The sequence below is a fragment of the Crocodylus porosus genome, unplaced genomic scaffold (assembly GCF_001723895.1).
Source record: "Crocodylus porosus isolate Cpor-Errol unplaced genomic scaffold, CroPor_comp1, whole genome shotgun sequence".
In the NCBI taxonomy this organism is placed as follows: Eukaryota; Metazoa; Chordata; order Crocodylia; family Crocodylidae; genus Crocodylus; species Crocodylus porosus.
In genome coordinates, this window is record NW_017728906.1 from 162,317,725 (window position 1) to 162,342,076 (window position 24,352).

Genomic DNA, 24,352 nt, shown 5'->3' on the forward strand with positions numbered 1-24,352 from the left:
TGCTCATCTAACTTCCTTTTAAAAATCCCCAGGCTAGGAGCCTGCACCACTTCCCCTGGAAGCCGGTTCCAAGCCCTAGCCGCCCTGACTGTGAAGTAGCACCTCCTACTCTTACTATTATGGTGGTAGTCAAAGGGGTACAAAGAATGCTAGGAAACACTTGAGGGGAATGGAAAATAAAACATAAATAATGATTATCTCATTGTATAATTTCATGTGCCCACAACTGTGTCCAGGTTACCCCAACTCAAAAAGATAAACTAAAACTTGAAAAGATAAAGAGAAGAGCAACAGAAACGATTAGGACATGGAAGCACTTCTATGTAAGGAAATACTGAAGAGTCTAGAGTCAGCTTGTAAAAGGCAACTGAGAGGGAACATGATAGTTATGTAAAATAGTCTGGAAAAGTGCATAAAGTTCTGTTATTCATTTTATAATACAAGAACTAGGGACATCCAAAGGAAGCATAGGGCAAAACATTAAAAAATTAAAAGGAAGTACTTCCCTTTTAAAACGCAAAACACAATTAACTTAAGCAATTCATTGCTACAGGTTATCCTGCAGACAAGCAACGTAACTGGATTCAAAAAGGCTTAGACAAATGTATGGAGGATAGATCCATCAGGGGCTATTAAACTTAACAGTCACTGATATAACCTCATACCTAAACCTATGGCTGCTGGTAACTGAGAAGATCTGACAGGAGTATGAAGGGACAGATTCTCAATCATGTACTATGTGACATTTTCATTAATGACCGGAAGAAAACCAAATCAGTTATAGAATTCACACGAGACAGGGTAAGCATTAAATGATGAATCCGACAAATAATTACAACAGAACAATTACTTGGAAATGAAATGCTCACTAAGCTGGACAAAAACAAACAACATGCATTTTAACAGAGCTAAATATAAGTTACACATATATGAACAAAGTATTTAACCCACATGCACAGACTGGGTGGTGAAGGAAATACCCTAGGAAGCGGAAACCCTGGAAAGATTAGGGGATCATAACAGATAATTTAAAAAGGTTAACAGAATCTTTGTCACTATAACGAAGGGAATTTCAAATAGGGAGAGGAAGGTTATATTGTCCATGTATTTGGCTGTAGTGGACTGGAATACTGTGTTCAGTTTTGCTGTCTGCAGCTGAAAAACATAGCTTATCAGAAAAGGTTGTGAGATATTTTGATCCCAACCTAATTACCTACACGGGGGACAAAACTCTGATAAACAAGCTCTCAATCTAGTAAACAAAAAGTAAAAACACATAATATCTGGGAGCTGAAGATATAAATCTCCAACTAGAAATACAGTGCTTTTAATAGGGAAGGTAATTAACTATTGGAAATAAAGACTGGATGTTGTTCTAAATCAGTGGCTCTCAACCTTTTTCCTACTGGGACCCATTTGCAAAGATCCATTGCCTGTCCCAACTTGCACCCCCTGGCCCTGCCAGTGCCTAACCCCCAGTCCTCTGCCCTACCCCCACCCCCCATGCTGGTGTCCCTCACTCCCAACCCACAACCCCTCTGCTCCCCCACCCTACCAGAGGGGCCCCCAACTGCCCCCGTCCCACTCTGGCCAGAGTGCGGTGACTGTGGCAGCTCTGGCTCACCCAGACAGCAGCAAAACAAGTATGGCCCTGGCATGGGCTGGAGGGAGGAGGAGGTGAGGCTTGTGGCTTACTCCACTGCCCTGGGCTGGGGCTGCTGCACCATGCCAGGCAGCCTGGTCATGGCCCCTCCTACCCCGAGTAGGGCCTTCCAGCCACCCCACCCCCATGAGCATGGGTACCAGTCCCAGTGCCGCTAACCTGGCCACACAGCTCTCCACCACCCCATTCCCCCACTGGAAGAGGCAGGCACCTTCCTGCCGCCCCTCTGCCCTGCCGCAGCTCATGACCCTTTGAAATACTGTTGTGACCCACTTTTGGGGCGCAACCCACGGGTTGAGAAACGCCATTCTAAATATCCTATAGTTCAAATGAGAATTAACTCAGAAGTCATCCAATCTGTTTCAAAAAAGGAGATCAGTTTAGATGATTACTTTTGGCCTATAGTGTCTGAATTTATGTGGATGGCTATGTCGTCAACTACACAAGGTTGATGGAAACATTGGATCCATGTCTTTTTTTTTTTACTTTACACAGTACCATCATATTATCTGGGATTCCTTTCAATGCAATATTCTGGGCTGCTTTTTCATTTTCTCCTTCCTACTTTTGGCTTTGGTTACACAAGCATGGTTGTTATTGTGGATTTACACCAACATAAAATAACAGAATTATGTCTACCACTTTAAAAATATATAGAAACCCTTGCAGCTTCATTAAAAATACTTGAGCATCAAAGATGCATTGTTGTATACCAACCTCCCTTTGATCCTTCCTGGAGAGCTTGGATTTGAACTGCTGCTAGCATTGCTTATAGTTTCCATTCGTGAAGATTTGGATTGAGACTGCTTGCCTGCTGATGAAAGAGGCTTATTAACTGCTCCAAGAACATTGGCTGCTTTGGGCTGAAACCAAAAATATAGATTTTATTTTAAACTACATATTAGTATATTAATATCTAGTCTGAAACAACACATACCATGCTTAAAACATTCACATAAAACTGATGCACATTCTGCAGTTACAATGCCTTAATTACATGGTGCAGCTGTAAAAAACCAGTTAAACATAAAAGTTCTAACAGAAGCCAAATGGAAGTTGGTAGAGATGATAATTTTCCATGGCAGTTGGATAAAGTAGGAAGATGTTCACAAAAAGAAAAAAAAAAAAAGAGAATTGTAATTTTGACTCCATGGGAATTTTGTCACTAACTTCAATAAGGTTAGAATTTCATCATCCTTGCCAAACTTTCCAAACATGGGCAGGCTGCAAATTATGCATTTATAAATACCTTCAGCTCCTACAGACTTTAAACAAGTTTGAAATGTCTGGGTTACAAATGACCAACTAGACATCAAAACATATCAAAGAACAAATTCATTCTTGCTCTTAAGCCCCCCTTCTATACGTGCAGGTAAAGACACAATTGGAACTAATTCACAATCCACACAACTGCACTTCCTGCCATGCCCCACATGAGTGGCATGAGGTGAGATTGTGGGATCATGCATTTGAACCAGTTGTGCCTTACTGCTAGTCTAGGAGGAGCTCAATCCTGGGCAGCTCCTGCATCAGCAAAAAGCAGGCTCCTGCAGCTGGGAGCCTCTTTTGCTGACAGGGCTCCCAGTTGTGGGGACCACATGCAGCCAGAACTGAATCCACACCTACTGTGGCTCTTGGTCCAGGCTGAGCCACACGCACAGCTGAGACCAAGAGCCCTGCAGCTGATGGTCTTGGTTCCAGCTGCACCCCACATGTAGCCAGGACTTAAGAATCCTATGGAGCACCCCGCAGCTAAGAGATCACAACAGCTGGAGATTGCAGCAGCTGTGATCTCCCAACCACTGCTTGGAAGGTTTATGCACCCCTGCAGGTGGGAGAGAGAACTGGCTGTGCTCCCCAGCGGCTGGGAGATAACAACAGCTGTAGTCTCTCAGTCACAGGATTACATACATGTGCAAATTAAAGTGGACTAGAAATTAGCTATAAAGGTATTACACATTTTCAAACAATTTTACAGCTGGTAGAACCTTTTTAAGGCATGATAGTTAAATCTGCAAGTCTAGATATAATATGTAGTGGAGGTCTTACAAACCAAAGTATAATTTTTCATTACTGGACCATTTGCTATTAAGCCACTCTCACCCAAGTTGACCAAAATGACTAAGAAACGGCGTAACACAACTTTTTTCAAGACTCCTGTAAATTTTTTTGTCAACATAAGGCATATAGAACAGAGGTGCTGCTTATGTTTTCACAGTTTGGGCTGGACTGAGTTCCATACTTAAAGAAATGATTTACCCTATGTGTATATAAAAAACACAGCATACCCCCTTCCAAAATTCACCATTTAGTTTGGAATATTGAACAAAGCTTTCTGAGAATGCATATATAAATCCAATTTAACACTAATCCAAATGGGTCTTTTGAAAATGTAGTAATGTACCAGCCCTTTCTGTCCTGAATGATCTCAGCAGTGAAACAACATGTTCCTAAAATTTTTCATTAAAAAACCATTAAAATCTAGTATAGACAATACTTTAATTGCAACTGAGTTCCTGAATAAGTTAGCCAACACTGTTAATCTGTGATTATAGGCAGGTCCAACTTGGGTCACTCTTAATTGTGCTATGCTATTAAAGAGTATACAGCCAATCATCGGGTGAATTTGAAGGTTGCAATACTCCCTCTAAGTGGCATGAGATATAGGACTTCTGTCAATAATTCTTAGTAGCAGGATCCTCGGCATCCACTGTCACCGATTCATGACTAAAGGGTCTATGGCTACTGGTTATTTTGGGCACTGGTGTCTTGACATCATGGTGCAAGATGGAGCACTGACAGGGAGAGCTCAAGCAGGAATACACAAAAAGCCATTAAAGCACAAAGACTGTAGAACTCGGGGACTTAACTGAGCTGCAATCTTAAGACTGGAATGTAGTGCTAGATTCTCAAAAGAGGTTCCCTTCCTTAAAAACAGCCCTACTCCCTCTAGGTCAAACAGATATCTCCAGTTACATCTATCCCAACCAGCACAAAATGCCCACTTCCTCCTTTGAATCCCTAAAGAGGTTCCCAATCTGTGGTATCGGTACCACCACTGGTACACAGACAACCTGTCAGTGGTATGTGTTAACAGATTTATTATAATTACTTATATGACACAAATTTACTGGTGGTACTTAAGGTTGTATCATTTTAAACTGGTGGTGCACAACCTGCCTGAGTTTGGGAACCAAAGACCTCTCCCTACCCCTTCTCTGTTAATGGCATGAAGTTGTAAAAGCAGCTTGAAATAATCAAGTTTGCTCTTGGTGACCGCAATAAAGCAGCCAGAGAATCTGGCCCTAACAGCGAATACTACATTTCTTCAAACAATTAGCATAACCACATGGTACCTTTCTTTGTGTTTGATAAAGAATTACAATTTTACTATTTTAAAATTAGTAGTAAATGAAAAAGGAAATTCTCAGCTTCTGGGTACATAACAGTAACGTGAAAGGTTAAAGCTTTAAGGGGAAATTGTAAGGGGAAATGGTAATTATCCTAAAAGCAAGAACTGCTAGCTCAGTAAAGTCGAACCCCTTGCTCTAACAATAGTTCATCATCACTACATAATGCACAATTATGATGAATGCATTATAGCTTAGTTGGTCCCAGATTAAAGACAGACATTTCCCCTTTCTTGTTTCTTTTTTCTTCATGGGTGTTCTCTATACTAAGACACATTTCTTTATTTTTGTTCTGAATTAGCTAATACCTAATGAAGAAAATTGCAACGAAGAAAATTTGCTCATAACTCTCTCTAAAGCAATGCAAGGTGACATGCTACTTTTTAAATAAACCAAACTATTGCAGTATTCGCATTCAAAGTGTTAAAACAGCAGGCACACAATGACATCAATATAATAAAATGTTTGTTTTCCCTGCACTTAGTTTAGTTAAAAGTCTGTTTTTAAAACCCATATATGAAAGTTTTAAGATTTTAATTAAAAGACTGAGATTTGACTATCAATTTGCAGGAGAGAATTTTTCACAATTAATTTTTAACATCTCTACTTCACATCACATTATTTCCAGTTAATTCCTCATATAGTTAGATTTTTCTGTGAAAATGTTTTAGGACTCCTACATTGTTTACCCAACACATTTTCCAAAACATTTAGTGAATCTTTGCAGCATCAGGTCGTTACTACCTCTTGGCCACCCTATTTGTTGGCTACTCTTCTTTCAACCTCTTGTTTTTATTTTCTAAAAATGTAAATTCTTGCAGCAAATGCCAAGCCTTCTTTTGCGCATGCACAGCTTTTAGCTTAGGAGGGAGGTTAGTGGAAAAATAGATAATAAAACAAAACACACCTTCCCAGGAGTGAAAAAAGATTTCATTTCTGGAGGAAGATAATTTTTCGTATTACTGAAATTCTGTAAGCAAGAGAAAAAGATATCAACAAACAAATTAGGGGAGGGGAGGAAGATATATTTGCTGTTGCACTAGCCATTTTAAATATCTGAAATGATTTAAACTAGTGATGTTTCTGACCCCCTATTAAAAACACAGAACATGCAATGACCTGAGATATTACTGAAATGATTATTACTAAAAGTAATAAAAGTTACAGAGCTATTTAAATAAGACTCAAAATTACAGTTGTATATGTGACTCTTCAATGCAGTTTTGATTTGCAAAATAATCCATTTCGAACCCCAAATTATACCTTGTCAGGTTGAGTGAAATATCGCGCTGGAAGAACAGGATCTTTAGGGGATTCCAAACTGTATGTTGTACTTTTTGACATAATGATATTCATTGCTACATCACAAACTGTGTAGAGTTTCTGCAAATTACAAAATAAAAATTATTTGACATTTCAAGGTTAAAAATGGTACATACAATTAACTGTAATTTTGTTTATCTATTAATTGCATCTGTGCTGACCACCGGTAATGATTACCATCCCCTGGACTCTTAAAGTGCTCATACATTCCCCACAAAGAAAAGATGTTGAGTGTTGGATGCCAAGTACAACTATCACCACAAATTCTTGTAAAAAAAAAAAAAAAAAGAGTAAGGACTAGTCAGAAGTGAGTTTTCTTTAAAATATTTTAATATGCAAAAAGCACATTGCCTATTTTCACTAACAGAGACCACCACACCAGAAGAACTCGCTTAGTTTCCAATGGATATACAAACCATACCAAATTCTTGTAAATTCCACCAACACAAAACCTTATTGTTGACTTGATACTTCTTCTGTGTAAATATAAATACCTGATTTGGATCAGCTCTCACACAGATACTTAGGATATACCTCTACAACCCAGTGCATCATTTAGATAGCCTAGTTACCTCCAAAACCAGACGCAGTTCACCCGAGTTAATATACCTATCTTGCGGACCCAAGTTAATATTATTGCACTGCAATGGATTGTGCTATGTAGTCAAACCAGTTCATTTTGAGCACTGTCCTGTATTGTGTAGACATACATTTAATGCAAAGTAGCTCACAGTATGGACATATGAACAATTTACTGCAGAGAAACAGGGGGCAAGGATTTACCGTATAACAGCAGCTCCATGGTAGCAGCCCGTATGTCCATTCTTAGCATGCAGTAAATGGAAGTTAAAATGACAGTAATTAAGCCCTCATTGAAAGAAGGCTTAAATTTGAAACCATTCTTCATACTACCTTGCAATTCTTTTGTATTACTGCAAAGGAGAAACCCACCACCTTACAAAGCTTAACTTTAAACCCATACGTATTTTATGCATATACGAAGGAAGTATTTGATGGAAGTTAATATTGAAACAAAAGTAAAATAGAAAAACCGAAGAAATTCTTTTAATTATTCAATTGAGCTTGTAAAGAAATTAGACCTCTAGGCTAGGGGCAGACATTACACATAAACTGGTTTAAACCTGTAACAAAACAAATGTTCAGTACACATAAACCAGTTTCAAAATGGGTGAAACTGGTTTAAAGATAAACCTGGTTGAACATAGTATCAGACTTAACTGACTTGGGAAAACCAAGTTTATGCAATGCCTGTCCCAGACCCACTTCCTGGTTTAAGTTAAACCAGATTCCCCCAGCAACCTGGCATGCTCTCTTGGCTAGGTTCTCTGCTCCAAACAGCAGAGCTGGCCCTGCCATTCTGCTCCCTAGCCAGAGCTCCAGCAGAGACTGCATGTACAGTAAGGTCTATCTGGCTTCTCCCTTGCCCCGTTCCTCCTCACTGCTCAAGCAAGGATTCCCCGCCTCCCATTTCACACAGCACGAACTGCAGCCCCACAGACAGTAGGCACACGGTAGGCTATCTAATGCTGAGAGGTGCCTGTCTCCAATTTCACTAGGGCCAGCCAGATAGAACAGTGTCTACTTAGGGCTTTTTGGAGCTACTCAACAGGTCAGCTGGTAATTCCTTGCTTGGATAAAGCTGTTTAAGAAGAGCTTAAACTAATGGAGAGAGGCTACTGTTTTGCTGATGGGGTGAAACACTGTTAGCAGCCCCCTGCTGGTTTGCTTACTTGTCATTTTGCTGCAGACAGTATGAAGAAGTAGGGAGGAAGATTGAAAAACTCCATAACATCAACAGATGCATGCACTGCACACACACCCTTTGCTTCAGTGCTAGCTGGGGGCTGGCAACACTCCCACCTTTTGAGCAGCTAGTGGGGAAAAGCCTGGGATGGTGTAGGCAGACCTCCCTAATCAGAGCATCCTGCCTGGGCCTGGCCACGACCCTGCCTCAGCTCAGAACTAGGGAAGGGATGGCTGCTGTAGCAGCCCCCAGCTTTTAGCCTGAGCCACTGCAGGTATGTGCCTGAATTTTCTCAATCCGCAGAGAATATCTGTGCAGATACAAACTGGTTTAGCCTAGCCAGGCTAGACTAACCTGCAAAGGTTGAATCAATTCTGGCTCAAACTTTTTGAATGTCTGTCCTTAGCCCTACTGAAATCCAGTAAAGTAACAAGACAGTTGCCACCATACAGAACATCTAATGCCATCAGTATAGTTGTACAATACACACACAACCCCCAAATCATTTTAAAATAAATGAAAAATGTTTGTTTTCTGACAGAATTGGAATTAAAAAAGAAAAAGCAGTGTGCAATAAAAAGCACATACTTCATTCATTTTGGGATCATCTGGTCCTTGAGCATCTTTTGTCTGTTTAATGTTTTCCACCATTTTTCTGATAAATGCATGACTATTATTCTCATTCTTAGCCATCAATATTTCCAGTATGAACCACAGGCATCTAAGGGGGAAAAAAATTCTTCATTAAACTGCAAATGAAAGCCTCATTTTGAAAATACAATTTATTTTGGCATGGATTCATCCACCAAGCAGTTTGGCTTTTAGGAATGAATTCAACTATTATAAACATTGGCTAGAGAAGTTGGGAAGGACTGAATGAAAATGAAATTAATGAATGTAAGAAAATGAGAAAACAGGAAGAATATTTTACTTATACAAGTGCATTGCCAATGCAATTGAGCACAATAGACAAATCGGCTAGAGACGTTTACTATTTTCACTGCATTTAAGAAATAATCACGTATTGGACAGTTTATTTTATTATCCAACTTTAAAGGTTATCATAGACCATCTCCCAAAATAATGTAAGATCACAGTAAACATGAAGCATCCAAATATTCATATCCAAGGAAATAGTCTTACTCTTTAATATCCTTAAGTTGTTCAATATCCTGGACTTTGACATAATCTGGGTCATGTGCCAGCAGGTGGATAGTATAAGGAACAACATACTCTGGCAGAAGTGACAACAGTTTTTCTGAAAGCATAAAGAAAAACAGATGCATTAGAAAACACTTTCAAGAATGTGTTTTGCCATTAAATATTGCTCTTTATTTCTACATAAATCAGCCTGCATCAACCAGCTAAATAATGCTTTGGTGGCAATAAAGAGGAGTTACTTTGTGATTACTGTGGTTCTTTAAAGACACTCTCAGCATGGATGCTTTATGAATCTACAAGCATCACATAGGGCAACACTTTGTTTTTTCAGGGGGAGTTAGAACTATGTTGACGCAAACTGTTTGTACAACCTGTGTCGCCTCAAACTTCTATTCACAGGGGCATAAAAAGCAGGGCAGTAACAACTCTCCCTCAGTTTCCTTACAATTTAAAGCTCATATTTCACAGAATTCCAGGGAATGGAAGACCAGTGTAGGATCCACACTGTCTGTTACATCTCAAAGAAATATAGCTACTGTAAAATAAACACCATTCGTTGATACTGTCAGTCAGAAACTCTAAGCTGATAGGTGACTAGAAAGCAGTAACTTGCAATCCAACATTCAAGCCAACAAATGCAACTATTGCAGGTCAGGCATTCTAGAAGGTATGAGAGGTTTGCCTTGATCTGCAAACAGGTCTAACTGCCAAAGCTGTCAATATGCAAATATTACAACAATCTAAGTCTCATCCTGTATGGTCATAAATAGCATTCTGAGAAAATAGGAGTTGGCAAGATTCTTGTTCCCATCTTTGGCCATTTTCACAGGGCCTAAAGCCAAGCTGCAGAAGTGTGGCTGAGGAGAAGGCCCCAAAGACTGTTTCTGAGTGACCAAAGAATGAACCTTTGTGAATGTGACAACCAGCTTGGTCAGCAAAGTAAAGGAAGCAAGCAGTATGTCCAGCCAAACCAGTAAAGAGATTCAATTATACAGAGCACAAGGTCTGAAAAAATACATTATAAGGGAAGACCATACATTAAATAATCTAAATATACAATACCATAGCTTTGGCTTATAGTAACTTATGTAACCAAATGTATTAGGTACTTTTTTTTTTTTTTTTTTTTAAACTATAATAGATATATTTTTGTTTAGATCCTTAGGTAAGTAGTTTAAAAAAAAAAACAGCCTTGTTTACAGAAAACCATCAATTTTGAGGAAGAGAAAAACAGAATGATAGCAAGCAGTAGTTGATAATGGTGAAGGAAGGAAACAAGGCATTCTCCACTGCAAAAGTGCAATTTTCACCGAAACATAAATCCCAACGGACACCTTTCATGTCCACAAGAAAACTGGGTCAGTACCGTTCCAAGTTTCAGTGAAACAAAGAAATGTAAATAAAGCAATCAAAGATCATTTATTAGACTATTAGAGAACCAGCCATCTATAAATGTGGAATATGAGCAAGGGGAATTTTAGGGAACTCAGCAAATGTAAGACCTGTTGCCAATCTGTACGCCACCCTCCTCCTCTCTCTTGAGTTTCCCCAGACAGTATAGGGGAGAATCTATTTTGTACTGTCACACGCAGAGACAGACTTTGAGATAAGGGTTTGTTTTTGTGTTCTGAAGTATCTAAGCAAATAAATGTCAGGCTGTAGACCAGTTCTGGCCTCTGTTATCAGTAGCCAACCTGCAAGGTAACCTGTAATCCAGGTAACACTATCAGAAACAGGCACATGGCAGGGAGCATGGACTCATCTCCTCTGCAGTACAAAAATCAAAGACTTGGCATTACCCTGTCTTCTAACAAAGGTATAGTGGGGCACCACAGCTAGCAAATTATTGGGCCTAGAATGAATCTTTGTTGAAACTTCTCATAGATCAGGGGAGCGGAGGGGGGGGAGGGTGTGACCTTTTTGACAAATGTGCCATAAATTAGCCGATCCCTTTCCCCTGCCACATAGCTGCTTCTCTGCTTTCTGCTTCCTGCCCTCTCTGCCACCATATTGCCTGACTTCTCACCAAACTGGCATGTGCCACACAGAGAGGCTACCTGTGTCACTTGTGGCATCTGTTCCACATGTTGGATACCCCCCGCCTCCCACCCCTCGTTATAGTTATGGTAGTGTGCGAGTGATATTGTAGCTATGATGGTCCAGAAATTATACAAGAGACAAGCATTTCTTAGGGTGATGTCTTGCATTTGAAAGCACACTGAGATTTTGGAAGAGGGCCAATGTGGTGCCGATCTTCAAGAAAGGGAGGAAAGTAGACCCAGCAAACTACAGGCCCATCAGCCTGACTTTCATCCTGGGGAAGGTCTTGGAAAAGATTATCAAGGAGGCCATCCTTAACAGATTAGCTGAAGGCAATATCCTGAGGCATACCCAACATGGGTTTGTTGCGGGTAGGTCTTGCTTGACCAATCTCATTTCCTTTTATGACCAGGTGACTTATCACCTGAACAAGGGGGAAGAGATCAATGTCGTATACCTCGACTTTAAAAAAAGCCTTCGATCTGGGATCCCATGATCACCTCTTGGCTAAACTGGGTAACTGCGGCCTTGACATCACCACAATCTGGTGGCTGGGGAACTGGCTCCACGGTAGGACTCACAGGGCGGTGGTCAATGGGAGCCAATCGTCTTGGGTCCCACAACGCTCTGTCCTAGGGCCTGTACTATTTAACATCTTCATCAGTGATGTGGACACTCGTGTCAGAAGCGGACTGGCCAAGTTTGCCAACGACACCAAACTCTGGATAAAGCATCCACACCTGAGAATAGGAGGGCGATCCAGGCGGATCTGGACAGACTCATGAAATGGGTGGATGAGAACCTGATGGTGTTTAGCACCAAAAAATGCAAGGTTCTCCACCTTGGGAAGAAGAACCTGCACCATGCTTACAGGCTTGGTAGTGCCATGCTGGTTAGCACTACAGATGAAAGGGACTTGGGGGTCACAGTTTCATAGTTTCTAGGGTCGGAAGGGACCCGAGTAGATCATCTAGTCCGACCCCCTGCCATGGCAGGAAAGATTACTGGGATCAAACAACCCCAGCAAGGTCTTCATCTAACCTCCTCATAAAGACCCCCGGGGCAGGAGCCAGCATCACTTCTCTTGGAAGTTGGTTCCAGATCCTAGCTGCCCTGACTGTGAAGTAGTGCTTCCTGATATCTAGCCTAAATCTTCCCTCTACCAGATTGTGACCGTTATTCCTGGTCACTCCTGGCAGTGCTCAGGGAAACAGGGACTTCCCCAGTGCCTGCTGGTCCCCCCTGACTAGTTTGTAAATGGCCACTAGATCCCCCCTCAGCCTTCTCTTGCGGAGGCTGAACAGGTTCAGGTCCCGCAGCCTCTCCTCATAGGGCCTGCCCTGCTGCCCCTGATCATACGAGTGGCCCTTCTCTGGACCCTCTCCATGTTGTCCACATCCCTTTTGAAGTGCGGTGCCTAGAACTGGACGCAGTACTCCAGCTGCGGCCTGACCAGTGTCGCATAGAGGGGGAGGATCACCTCTTTGGACCTGCTCAAGATGCATCTGTGGATGCATAACAAGGTACGGTTGGCCTTCCTGACTACATCCCCACACTGCCAGCCCATGTTCATCTTGGAGTCAATGATGACTCCAAGATCCTTTTCTGCCTCTGTACTGACAAGAAGGGAGTTCCCCAACCTGTAGGTATGGTGCCGGTTGTTCCTCCCCAGGTGCATCACTTTGCACTTGTCGGTGTTGAATCCCATCCTATTCTCATCCACCCACCCTTGTAACCTGTCTAGGTCCGATTGTAGCCTATTGCTCCCTTCTAGAGTGCCCACATCCCCCACATCTTGGTGTCATCAGCAAATTTGAACAGCGTGCTTTTTACCCCCTTGTCCAAGTTGCCAATGAAGATGTTGAACAGTGCGGGCCCGAGGACCAAGCCCTGCAGAACCCCACTGGCCACCTCCCTCCAGGCTGAAAACCACCCATCCACCACCACTCTCTGGGTGCAGCCCTCCAGCCAGTTGGCAACCCAATTGACTGGTGTGGGTGTTGACACCACAGTCCCCCAGTTTCTTAATGAGAACAGGGTGAGAGACAGTGTCGAAGGCCCTCCAAAGGTCCCGGAAGACTATGTCCACTGCTACCCCTGCTTCTAATGATTTGGTGATTCGACCATAGAAGGCCACCAGGTTGGTCTGACAGGACGTGCCACTGATGAACCCATGTTGGTTGCCCCTAAGCATGAAATCCCCTGCTGGCCCCCCGTGGATGTGTGCCAGCATAATTTTCTCGAACAGCTTGCCTAGGATTGAAGTAAGACCAACTGGCCTATAGTTTCCCAGGTCCTCCTTCTTCCCCTTTTTGAAGATGGGAACCACGTTGGCCCTCTTCCAGTCCTCTGGCACTACACCAGAGCACCACGTGTGCTCGTAAAGCTGTGTCAGAGGTCCTGCAATGACCTCAGCCAATTCCTTTAGTACTCTAGGGTGGAGATCGTCTGGACCAGCTGACTTGAATACATCCAGTCCCTCCAAAAGCTCCCTAATTAGTTCCTCACTAAACCCTTGGCCTAGGTGTGCCTCCTCTGGGGCCTGAGGGGGGCCCTGGTCCCTGCTTAGGAAGATGGAAGCAAAGAAATAGTTAAATATGTTGGCTTTGTTGTCTGGTGTGATGACCAAATTTCCTAACGTGTCTTGCAGGGGCCCCACATTACCCAGAACCTTCTTTTTACCCCCTATGTATTTAAAGAAGGACTTCTTATTGTCCTTAATCCAGGAAGCTAGACCCAGTTCCATCTCTGCCTTGGCCTTCCTGACTGCCCCCCTACATCACCGTTGACAACAGGATGAACATGAGCCTTCAGTGTGATGCTGCGGCTAGTAAAGCGAGCAAAACACTGGCTTGCATCTATAGATGCCTCTCAAGCAGATCCCAGGACGTCATTCTCCTGCTGTATTCAGCCTTGGTGAGGCTGAAGCTGGAGTACTGCATCCAGTTTTGGGCTCCGCAATTCAAAAAGAATGTGGAGAAGCACGAGAGGTTGCAGAGGAGAGCCACGCACATGATCAGAGGTCAGGAAAACAGACCTTATGATGAAAGGCTGAGAGCAATTAGGGTATTTAGCCTGGAAAAGCACAGGCCCAGGGGTGATCTGATGGCCAGGTATAAGTTTATCAGGGGTGCTCATCAGGATCTGGTGAAACAACTGTTCACCAGACCACCCCAAGGGATAACAAGATCGAACAGTCACAAACTCCACTGTGACCGGTTCAGGCTGGACATAAGAAAAGAACTTCTTCACTGTCTGGGCCCCCAAAGTTTGGAACAGACTGCCACCTGAGGCGGTCCAAGCACCCACTCTGAATGCCTTCAAAACACATTTGGATGTTTATCTTGCTAGGATCCTATGACCCCTGCCGACTTCCTGCCCTTGGGGTAGGGGGCTGGACTCTATGATCCAGGGGCCCTTCCAGCCCAAATGTCTATGAAATCTATGAAATTTTAATGCCATTGTTGGGAAGAGCTGAGAGAGCCAGATTTCTAACTCATGTATGAAAAATCCCATTTGAATGACTCAAATATCTGCTGCCAAAATGTTTAAATTGGAAATCAAAATATTTTCATGTGTGTTAAATGTATCTGTCAAAAGAACATTATAGGCACACAGGCTATTTTAAATAGAATAACTACGGTAGACCTAGATTAAACAGAAAATGTTCTCATAAAAAACCCAAGCCATGTCATTAAAAACATCCTTCCTCAGCCCAAAACCACAAAAAACACCAGACTCTTCAATGTGTCCCAAATGATAAGTTATTTGGGATCATTATCAACTTAGGGAAATTCAAGATTGACAGATGTCCAGAGAACACAATTTTAAGTCCCAAACCTGCACATTTAGAGATGGTCAGGTACCACAGCCTTTTCGTATGGTGCAATATGAAAAGGCAATCTCTCAAACATACAGAACCCAAAAGATGGAGGGCTTTGAAGATAAAATTAATACTAGTGTATTTCAAGATTCGAAGAATACTGGTAGACCTGGGAGAGCAAAGCATGCTCAGGAACAGCCCGAGTGGGACATGACACTGTTCTGGTGTACACATGCAATAATGGGGTTTAGGAAATGTATTGTTTTGGCTCAGTGAAGACCTCAGATTGAGAGCTGAATGTTACCAATGTAATGATGACTTTACAATTCTAGATGCATCACTATTTAATTCATAGAGAAAACAGGGCACAGTGGCATCTTATGGCATTTTTATATATGGAAGCGCCATAGCACCCAGTGCTTTGAAAAACACCCGGTGTTGTGTCGCTTGCAGTTGTATAAGCAGCAAAATGTGTGTCAGTGCTGAGAAAATGGTGGCAGCACATTTTTGAACTAGAACACACAGAAAGTGTTTTAGTTTAAAAGCATACCACCACTCTCTGCGCACTGACGTGCATTTTGCCAGTTATACAACCGCATGGGTTACAACACAGTTTACATCAGCTCACATGTGGAGCAGACTTGATTAGTTGAGTCTGCTCCAAAGTGGTGGATCTCCAGTGCATTGTGGGACAAAAAGATATGTGTATAAATGCTTTCAGAGGCCACCTGGCTTGGAGAGGCCTGATCTTTCGCAGGCAACAACCTACTTAGTCTGTACAAAACAGCAGTGCATTAGCATCTGACAGACATCTTCAAATTAACAAACTTCTATAATGGTCATTTGAGATAAGCCTTCCAACGAACAAGGAATTGCTGAACCGTACACTCTAAGGCCTCTCAAGGAAAAATAACAGACATCTATCCGTTAAAGAGATTGCAATTGTGTCAACAGAATTTATAACAGAACCAAATTTACTGGCAACATGGGAAAAAAATGGTCTTTTTTGGCATTTGCATCAACAGAGCAAGCCAGATGTTTGTGTTCAGTATGGTATGAAGATTGCGTCCAGATTCTAAGAAGATTACATGGACCAGAAAAGATGGGTCTTGATTCTGACTGGTGTGTGGGGAGCTGTAAACCAGTCATAGGTTGTTTTGGTTGACCTTTACTATTAGTGTCATAGATTTCATAGCTATTAGGGCTAGAAGGGACCTCGGAAGTTCATCAAGTCCAGCCCCCCACCCAAAGGGCAGGAAGTCAGCTGGGGTCACAGGATCCCAGCAAGATAAGCATCCAATTTACTCTTGAAGGTGTTCAATGTAGGTGATTGAACCACCTCCGATGGCAGGCTGTTCCAAACCTTGGGGGCTCAGACAGGAAAGAAATTCTTCCTTATGTCCAGCCTGAAATGGTCTCTCAGTAGTTTATGACCGTTCAACCTCGTCATCTCTTGGGGCGCTCTGGTGAACAAATGTCCCCCCAGATACTGGTGGTCACCCCTGATAAACTTATAGCTGGCCATCAGATCACCCCCGAGCCTGCGCTTTTCCAGGCTAAAGAGCCCCATGGCTCTCAGCCTGTCATCGTAAGGTCTGTTTTCCTGACCTCTGATCATGCACTCTCTCAAGCTTCTCCACATCCTTTTTGAATTGTGGGGCCCAGAACTAGGCACAGTACTCCAGTATACATACTTATCTCCCTACCCATTTTTTAAGGTGGACTTACTTTTACATTTCTTGATCTCAACTATATACTTTCCATTAAAGTTTTGAAACAGATTTTCAACCCTAAAGATGCTGGCTTTAAAATTTCTTTAAGAAAGTAACGTTTTTTTAAACATTTCAGAAATTGCTCTAGACAGAGCTAAACTCTCCACAAAATACTCCCAAAGGTTTTTTATTTCCTTCATCCTTGTCTGAGTGCATGAGAGGCTGCTCTGATAAAAATCTTAAAAAGCCTACAAAACACTATCTGAATTTATTTTCCAAGAATAATATTAGACTGACATTATTTATTAATACTGTACATAATATTCAAATTGTAAATAAATACATCTTCCTAAATTAGCCAAAAAGTTCAAGTCTCCACTGAACCCAACATTAGAGTTAGTTAATCTGTGGCCAAAAGAGGGCTTACTTGGTTTAACAAAGAACAAGCCAAGAGCCATTAGGAAACTGTCATAGAAATGACATTTAACTGCTCTTGCAAAAATTGCCTTTAACTGTCCCCAGAATAACGTATTTTGAGATAAGTTAATTTATGGACATCTTCATATGGATTTATTTTGTTTTTATAATGTGACAAGAAGCAAAACTAGGTTTTGCAACAGAAAGCAAGTTACAGCCTCAACTAGTTTGCCTCTGTAGCAGGGGACTCCTACCTCTGCTATTGGAGGTGAGCGAGTGCAATGCCACAGGGAGGCTAGCTGCAATAGGGTAAGCCTGTTAACAGGAGATAGGCAAGAGGTATAGCTTGTAAAAAAAGGCAGGCCAGAGTAATAAAAGCCTGCTAATTGGGAAACTGAACCTGGCTCTGAAGACTGGAGATCAGGTCACCAAAAGGGGAAATGGAAGGACTATATAAGCCTGTCCCGGGGCTAGAGTCTCACCTTGGCCCACATACTGACCAGAAAAGCAGCTCTATAGAAAGCAGTATACAGAGATAAATTATGTTTTGTTTTGCTTTGGGTTTGGGTTAATAGTGCCAGCAGGCCTGAGGAAGGGAGTAGAGTGAGTCTGCAAGGTTCAAGGTGACTATAGGGGAGGAGGAGATGGACCTAAGTGCTGTAAAGGTGGGTGCCAGTGAGGCACCTGACATTGTGGTCCTATGGCAACACGCAGTGAGGGAGAGCCAGGGGACCAGCACAGTAAGGCAGGCACCCAGAAGGGCTGGAACCCCCCAAAAAGCAAAGAGAGAGAGAGAGAGCCCTGCTCAGGTTAGGGTATGAGAACTGGGAAGACTGGCAGCCTAGTGATGAGCAGGGTGAAACAAGGCACCAAAGGCTCAACACTGGTTCTCTGAAGGTAGTTTCTTAAAATATGTTAATCTAAACATCACAGCAAGGGAGGCCAGAGGGTGAGGCCATACTGGGAGAGCTGGAGTAGGAGATAGGGTATAGTATGGCCACCAGGGGGTCCTCTGGCCACCATGGGAAGCATTACATATTACACTCTTCATAATGATTCACAAATATATCAAGGACAGAATCAACATGGCATTTAGGAAAAGGAACAGCACTTTTACATTTGCCCAGAACTGGACAACATAACAGTAACTGTCAATCACAATTTGAAACAAAACCTTTACGCTATTAAATAGTGAACCAAAATCTATCACTGATACTTCACTCATAATGCTAATAAGAATAATTCAATTCAACTGTGGTATGTGAACAATGCCATTGAATAATCACCGGTTTTAAACTGTTAGCATAAAACTGAGCTAAATAGCTACATAACTAACCAAAAAAATTAAAAAACTTCATTCAGGGACATTTAAAAAAATTGGAATTGTAATATTTGCGTTCTCTTTCAATAGCTGAGCTTTTAAATGAAATGAATTACAAATTCAGAATCCCATTTCAGAATAGAAATGCAGAGCAGATCAGTCAATATTTATATACCCTCTTTAGGGTATGCACTGAAAACTAGCACATTTCTATTTGTACTTGCTAAGAACTACTTCTATTATCATCTTACCGCTAACTGCTGCATGCTGCTTCAGATACTCCCTTCTCACATTTATGTTTTTCACAAGGCACTGCCGAGCATGAGCTCTCCTTTCCTTCACTGGATCTTTTGCACACAGTGCACAAATGGCCATATATTCAAGTGGTAATCGTAGTCTGGAAAGACCTTTGTGGAGCTTCTGAGCAAATATCTGTCTCACTTGATAACACTCATCCTGGGGGCGGGAGAGAGGGAAAGAAAGAGCATAAAAATATTTAACTTGTCTATATATAATACAAACCACTAGAAGATAAGCATAAAATGTGTGAACAAGGATATCAAGAACATTTTCAGCCTCTTCAGCAATAAAGGCCATCCTGTCGGGGGGGGGGTGTCTTTTTACAGAATTCAGTAGGATTCTAATGAATTCATCATGAACAGGAAATCCACTTAAGGACAAGAGAAATGTTAAATAAAGACTACATGGTTGAATGAATTCCCAAAACATTACATCTTATTTCAAAGTATTCAAACATGTGCCTAAGTAATGAAGCACCTGAGCACTGCCACCGGGACAGGAGGTGCTTGCTTAATTTTAAGTACAATCTCAAGGACCTTGCTTAACCAGGAGCTAAGTAAATACCCTCACTGAAATTATATAGCCTTTATTAGTAGCTTTAAAAAAAATCTGCTTAGAGACATAGAACCTGCACCCCCCCCTCCAAAGTAACCACTGCTTTACTTTTAGCATGACACACCCTTGTACAAAACACAGCACACGCCCAAAAGAGGGACTGCTTGACCCAGCTCCTCAGTGTCTGTATAGCTCTTGGAAGACAAGGTTCTTTGGGTAAATCTGATTTTTATTAGACCAACTATTTAGTCTAATAGTTGGTTTAATAAAAGACATCGGATTTACCCAAAGAACCTTATCTGTCTATGTCCTTAGATGAACACAAGACCCCAGACAGGTGATCATCCAACCTCCTCTTGAATTTGCTCAAGGTAGGGGCGAGGACCACTTCCCTGGGAAGTTCCTGCCCAGCCCAGCCCTGATTTGGCTGCCGAGGGAAAAGAGGGCATGGCCCAGCCCTGGTTCAGTTGTGCAAAAAGAAGGTGGTGTGAGAATCTGGCAGCAGGAGAGGGTGGCAGTATTAACGGTCACTGCTCCCCCACTGCAAAATGTCTTGATCTAATGGGGAGCCCTGTGGGCCAGATGCAGTGGCTTCGGCACAGGCCAAAGGTTAAGCACCCCTGTTGTAAGCCATTAATAAGAACACAAGAAAAATGCAAGTGTAATCCTAAGATATATTGCCAAGGTATTTCCATTAGAGACACAGAAATATCAATGTCATTGTACAGTACAAGACACTGCTAAGACTTCATCTGGAATACTATGTAAAATCCCAGCCAACCATGTTCAAGAAATATTAATTCAAACTGCAGCAGGAAGAGAGAAAGACTATTAAATAAGATCTAGACCAGTGTTTTTCAACCTCTGCAGACTATGTCTAAAGGGTCTGCAAAGGATAACAATAATCAATAAAAAATCTGAATACGCACACTTACCGTTCAAAGGGGCTGGCACCTTCATTCAAAATTTTCAAAGGGGTTTGCAAATGAAAAAAGGTTGAAAGACACTGATCTAGACTATTATGAGAGCCTCTCCTACAAGAGGAAGCTAAAAGTGCAAAGCTAAATGAGCTTGATTTTTTTAGTTTAGTCTCCCATAAAAAAAAGGCTGTGGGATAGAAGGAATACAACTGCTTGCTATTACTGCACTGTAGGCAGGATAGGGATGAAAGAGCAGTTGCCAGATACAGAGATGACTGAGTTTAATGGATAATATAGAAAAACTAAGGGCCCAGTCCTGTTCCATCTATAACGTGCCTAGGTGGCCATAAGTGCAATCCTAGGCCACTCTGAATCCCTGAAAAACAATTCAAAAGGTAGATGGGTCCTCCTCCTGCTTGCTTTTGTTTTACTTGGTCTTAAGGCTAAGATGATGATGCATTATAAAAAAAATAGACACCTTAACAGTTTTTCCAGGATCTGAGGAGAGTAAAATTCTATCACACTTTGGCACATAGTAGGTGGGTGGAATAGGATCTAGCCTTAAGATCTCAGGAACATTATTAAGAGTTATTTAGGTCAAGTTAAACAGATGTAATCTCCTGCATGGACATATAAACTAGTATAAGAATAACTTTTTCATCTTAATCTAAACCCCTTCCAAAGCAACATGAGCCAAACTTAAAAAGGCATTCTTATACTGGAACAGTGTGCCCTGCAGGATTTATACTGGCTGAAGTCCATCAGTTTAAATTAACAAATTTGTTTTCACTCCTCACTAATATGTAAACAACTTGGAGGAGTCTGAGTGGACTACAATTAGCAAACAGTTTTGGACTATTAATGCCAAGTTAGTAAATTTTAAATAATACATTTAAAGGGCAGGAAAATCTAAGTTTTTTGGTTTCTTACACTTGAGCCAGAGAAATATTTTAAGATGTGTGGGAGCTGCACTGCTGAAGCCATCCTAACAGTAAATCCATTACTAAGCATTTTCCTAATTTACAAAAGCCTGAAAAGCAAGAGTGTTTTGCAGGCTTCCTAAGCTATGCAGGAAGGGACTTCAAATCTAAAATTTCCTTTATTTTCTGCAAATAATACAACAGAAAAGAAGATTCCCCATCTGTACTGATATTCTGAATATGGCAATCTTCCTTTCCCCTGGACTAAAAAATAAAACCAAAGGGAGTGACCTCCTCTCCCCACTGCAACTGTGACTTCCCCCTCCCATCTCATTCAGGGTCTGCAAGAAAACAACTTTCTTCTGTGGACTCTGAAGCATGTCAACATGGAACTCCTGCGAGACAAAGAATCAGTGGTCTTCATAAGAGTCAGCATAACCAAGGGCATTGTTCTGACATTCCTAACTTCATTATCTAATTGGAATATGGGAAATAGGGAGAGGTTGGGAAAAAAAAAAAACTCAAAAAACCATCTTCAGTGTCAAGGACCTTTAAATGATCTAACACACTGTCTACTTGCTCTAGATCAGTGATTTTCAAAGTGGCAGTCCACAGACTGGTGCCAGTCTGCGAGCCACCAGTTGCCGGTCCACAGCGAGTTGCCAGGAAAGAAAGAAATATATTTTCAGAAACATAACACTGTTGTGTCATAGCGCCACAGTTCATAGGTTTCAACAGTCCAGGTGACATCACGTCATGCGAGGTGAGGAAAGAGAAAGAAACAGCAGGTTGCACATTTGTGTAGCACTGTTAAACACAGTTGCTGCCACCAGCTGAACTGGGCACTGGTCCCTGGCCCACTGGAAAAAAAAATTGCTGGTCCGCCACATCAGATAATTTGATAAGCACTGCTCTAGATCACTACCACAGACTCCTTTATTGCATTTAGGTCACCCAATGAGGAAGCTAACATTTGAAAAGTGTTGTGGATCTCATTCTTGCAACAAAAAATAGAAGACTTCTCAGAATTACATGGAAATATTATTAATATTTGTAATATTGAGGGCAAGGTAAAATTGGGAGTCTCAGAATGTTCAGAACTTTAAGTTAGGCCACAGGCCAGTTGTACATGTATGTAATTAACAGATGCACATAAGCCATTTCCCGTCCCACCCAAGTTCAACCCCTCTTCAGCCCATTTTCTTACATTTATGGCTAATGCACACAGTTGGTATTGTTCTAATGTGATGATTTCATGGTAACAGGGTTCCTGGGCCAGTTTCACAATAGCACTACCAGCAGCCAGCCTCAAGCGGGACATGTCAGGTTTACTGAAAAACAGAGATAGATGGGTTAAATCACTGCAAAATTATTTACCACTATTTCCTTAATAGAATCAGCTGTCATCAGATTTCTGCTGCAAACCGTTTCTTCTCCATCATGCAGAAAAACTACTACTGAGGAAAAAAGGAGGAATCAGCATGGCCATTGCTTCCTTGTAGCTGTTATATGAAGAGAATTAGCTTTCAGATTCAGGACAATATAGTTATAGCGCATTAGAGCATACCTATTTCCTCTGACATTTTTCTGCAGAAATAATGTGTCAAATATGATCTGTTCTGAAAAATCTGCCTGGAAATATAACCTTTTTGACTTATGCACGTGTACTAACCTATGCAAGCAGAAACGCATCCCCTCCTGTTCTGTATTAGTGATCTATATACAGACCCCAAATTTCCCTGTTCTATGAACCTACATGGATTTGATGAATCAAACCCACTCATTTTTGGGGTATTACTATTTGGGTTACTTCCATATCAAAAGATTTATTAGGAAAATAATCTTAATTTATTTGGATGGATCCAAAGGAAACATGGATGGATTTTTAGTATATTGGGTGTTCCCATAGTTACGACATACAGTATTTACTTACATTCCCCTTCTCGCCCACAAATCACCCTTCCAAGTTGGGGTGCACGCCTTAAGCAAGAAAGCTGATTTTCCTTTGCTGTAACTGAAGGCAGGAGAAATCGAGCACAGCATCTATATGCTTCTAATGGTTACCAAGACAGCTGCCACTTTTCTGTGGCGCAGCAAGCAGAAAGGGTAGAGTCCAGTATTAATCCTCTTATAGTCACTAACTGAAGAACTGAGCTGGCTCAGGACAAATTAGTTCCTGCATGAAGAGGATCTTAATGACGCCTGCAGTGTGGAACCAATTATTTAGAAAACCTTTTATACTAAAGGATATAACAGTCTTGCTACTATCCTTGCACGGACATGGGGCCGTGGGGCCGAGCTTTGTTGATATCCTGCCACACCCAGACTCTCTCATAGGATGTCACACTTCCTGGACACACCATTTGCAGGAGGACTTCTACGTCACATAGTTGGCAGCAACCCTGGAAAAATCTTTTCCCCTACATTCTGCCTACATCCTATTTGGAGGCATGTGGCATGCAAGAAAATACGGTAAGAGTATCAAGAAATTTCCACATCTGATATCTGCAAACCAACACTCACCCAATTTGGCACATGCTTACAGGCAACAGCTTGGAGTGACTCTACACTGGCCATCCAGAAACACTGCATGCTAAGGGAAGCATGGGCAGGCACCCTCTGCCGGGTGGCCATGTGCTGGGTGCCTGGCTGTGTTGCCTCCTCACTAACCTTGAAATCCCCTGTGCATTTCCAGGTTTCAAGTAAGTCATATGTGATCATGAGATAGGGCCTGATTTTCCCCATGCTGACTGGAGGGGGAAAAGCCTCATCTTATAATCAAGTAGATTCGGTAGATTCTATACCTGGAAAATTATAACAAATTATACAAATTATGATTAGGTCAGCTCACCTAGACAGGTTACAAGGGTGGGCGGATGAGAATAGGATGGGATTCAACACAGACAAGTGCAAGGTGATGCATCTGGGGAGGAACAACTGGCACCATACCTACAGGTTGGGGAACTCCCTTCTTGTCAGTACAGAGGCAGAAAAGGATCTTGGAATCATCATTGACTCCAAG

The 24,352-nt window shown here is 41.8% G+C and overlaps 1 protein-coding gene across 3 annotated transcripts in view; it reads right to left on the bottom strand.

Annotated features, from left to right (window-relative positions):
- Positions 1-24,352, bottom strand: part of PDS5B (PDS5 cohesin associated factor B) — a 156,675-nt gene that overhangs the window by 13,593 nt on the left and 118,730 nt on the right. For all 3 annotated transcript variants that reach the window (XM_019530089.1, XM_019530090.1, XM_019530088.1), the window contains exons 24-30: positions 22,538-22,661; positions 18,887-19,091; positions 9,305-9,419; positions 8,750-8,882; positions 6,337-6,456; positions 5,981-6,043; positions 2,381-2,526 (exon numbers count right to left, since the gene is read on the bottom strand). In XM_019530089.1, the coding sequence (XP_019385634.1) occupies positions 2,381-2,526; positions 5,981-6,043; positions 6,337-6,456; positions 8,750-8,882; positions 9,305-9,419; positions 18,887-19,091; positions 22,538-22,661 (906 nt within the window). The remainder of the gene's footprint in view (positions 1-2,380; positions 2,527-5,980; positions 6,044-6,336; positions 6,457-8,749; positions 8,883-9,304; positions 9,420-18,886; positions 19,092-22,537; positions 22,662-24,352) is intronic.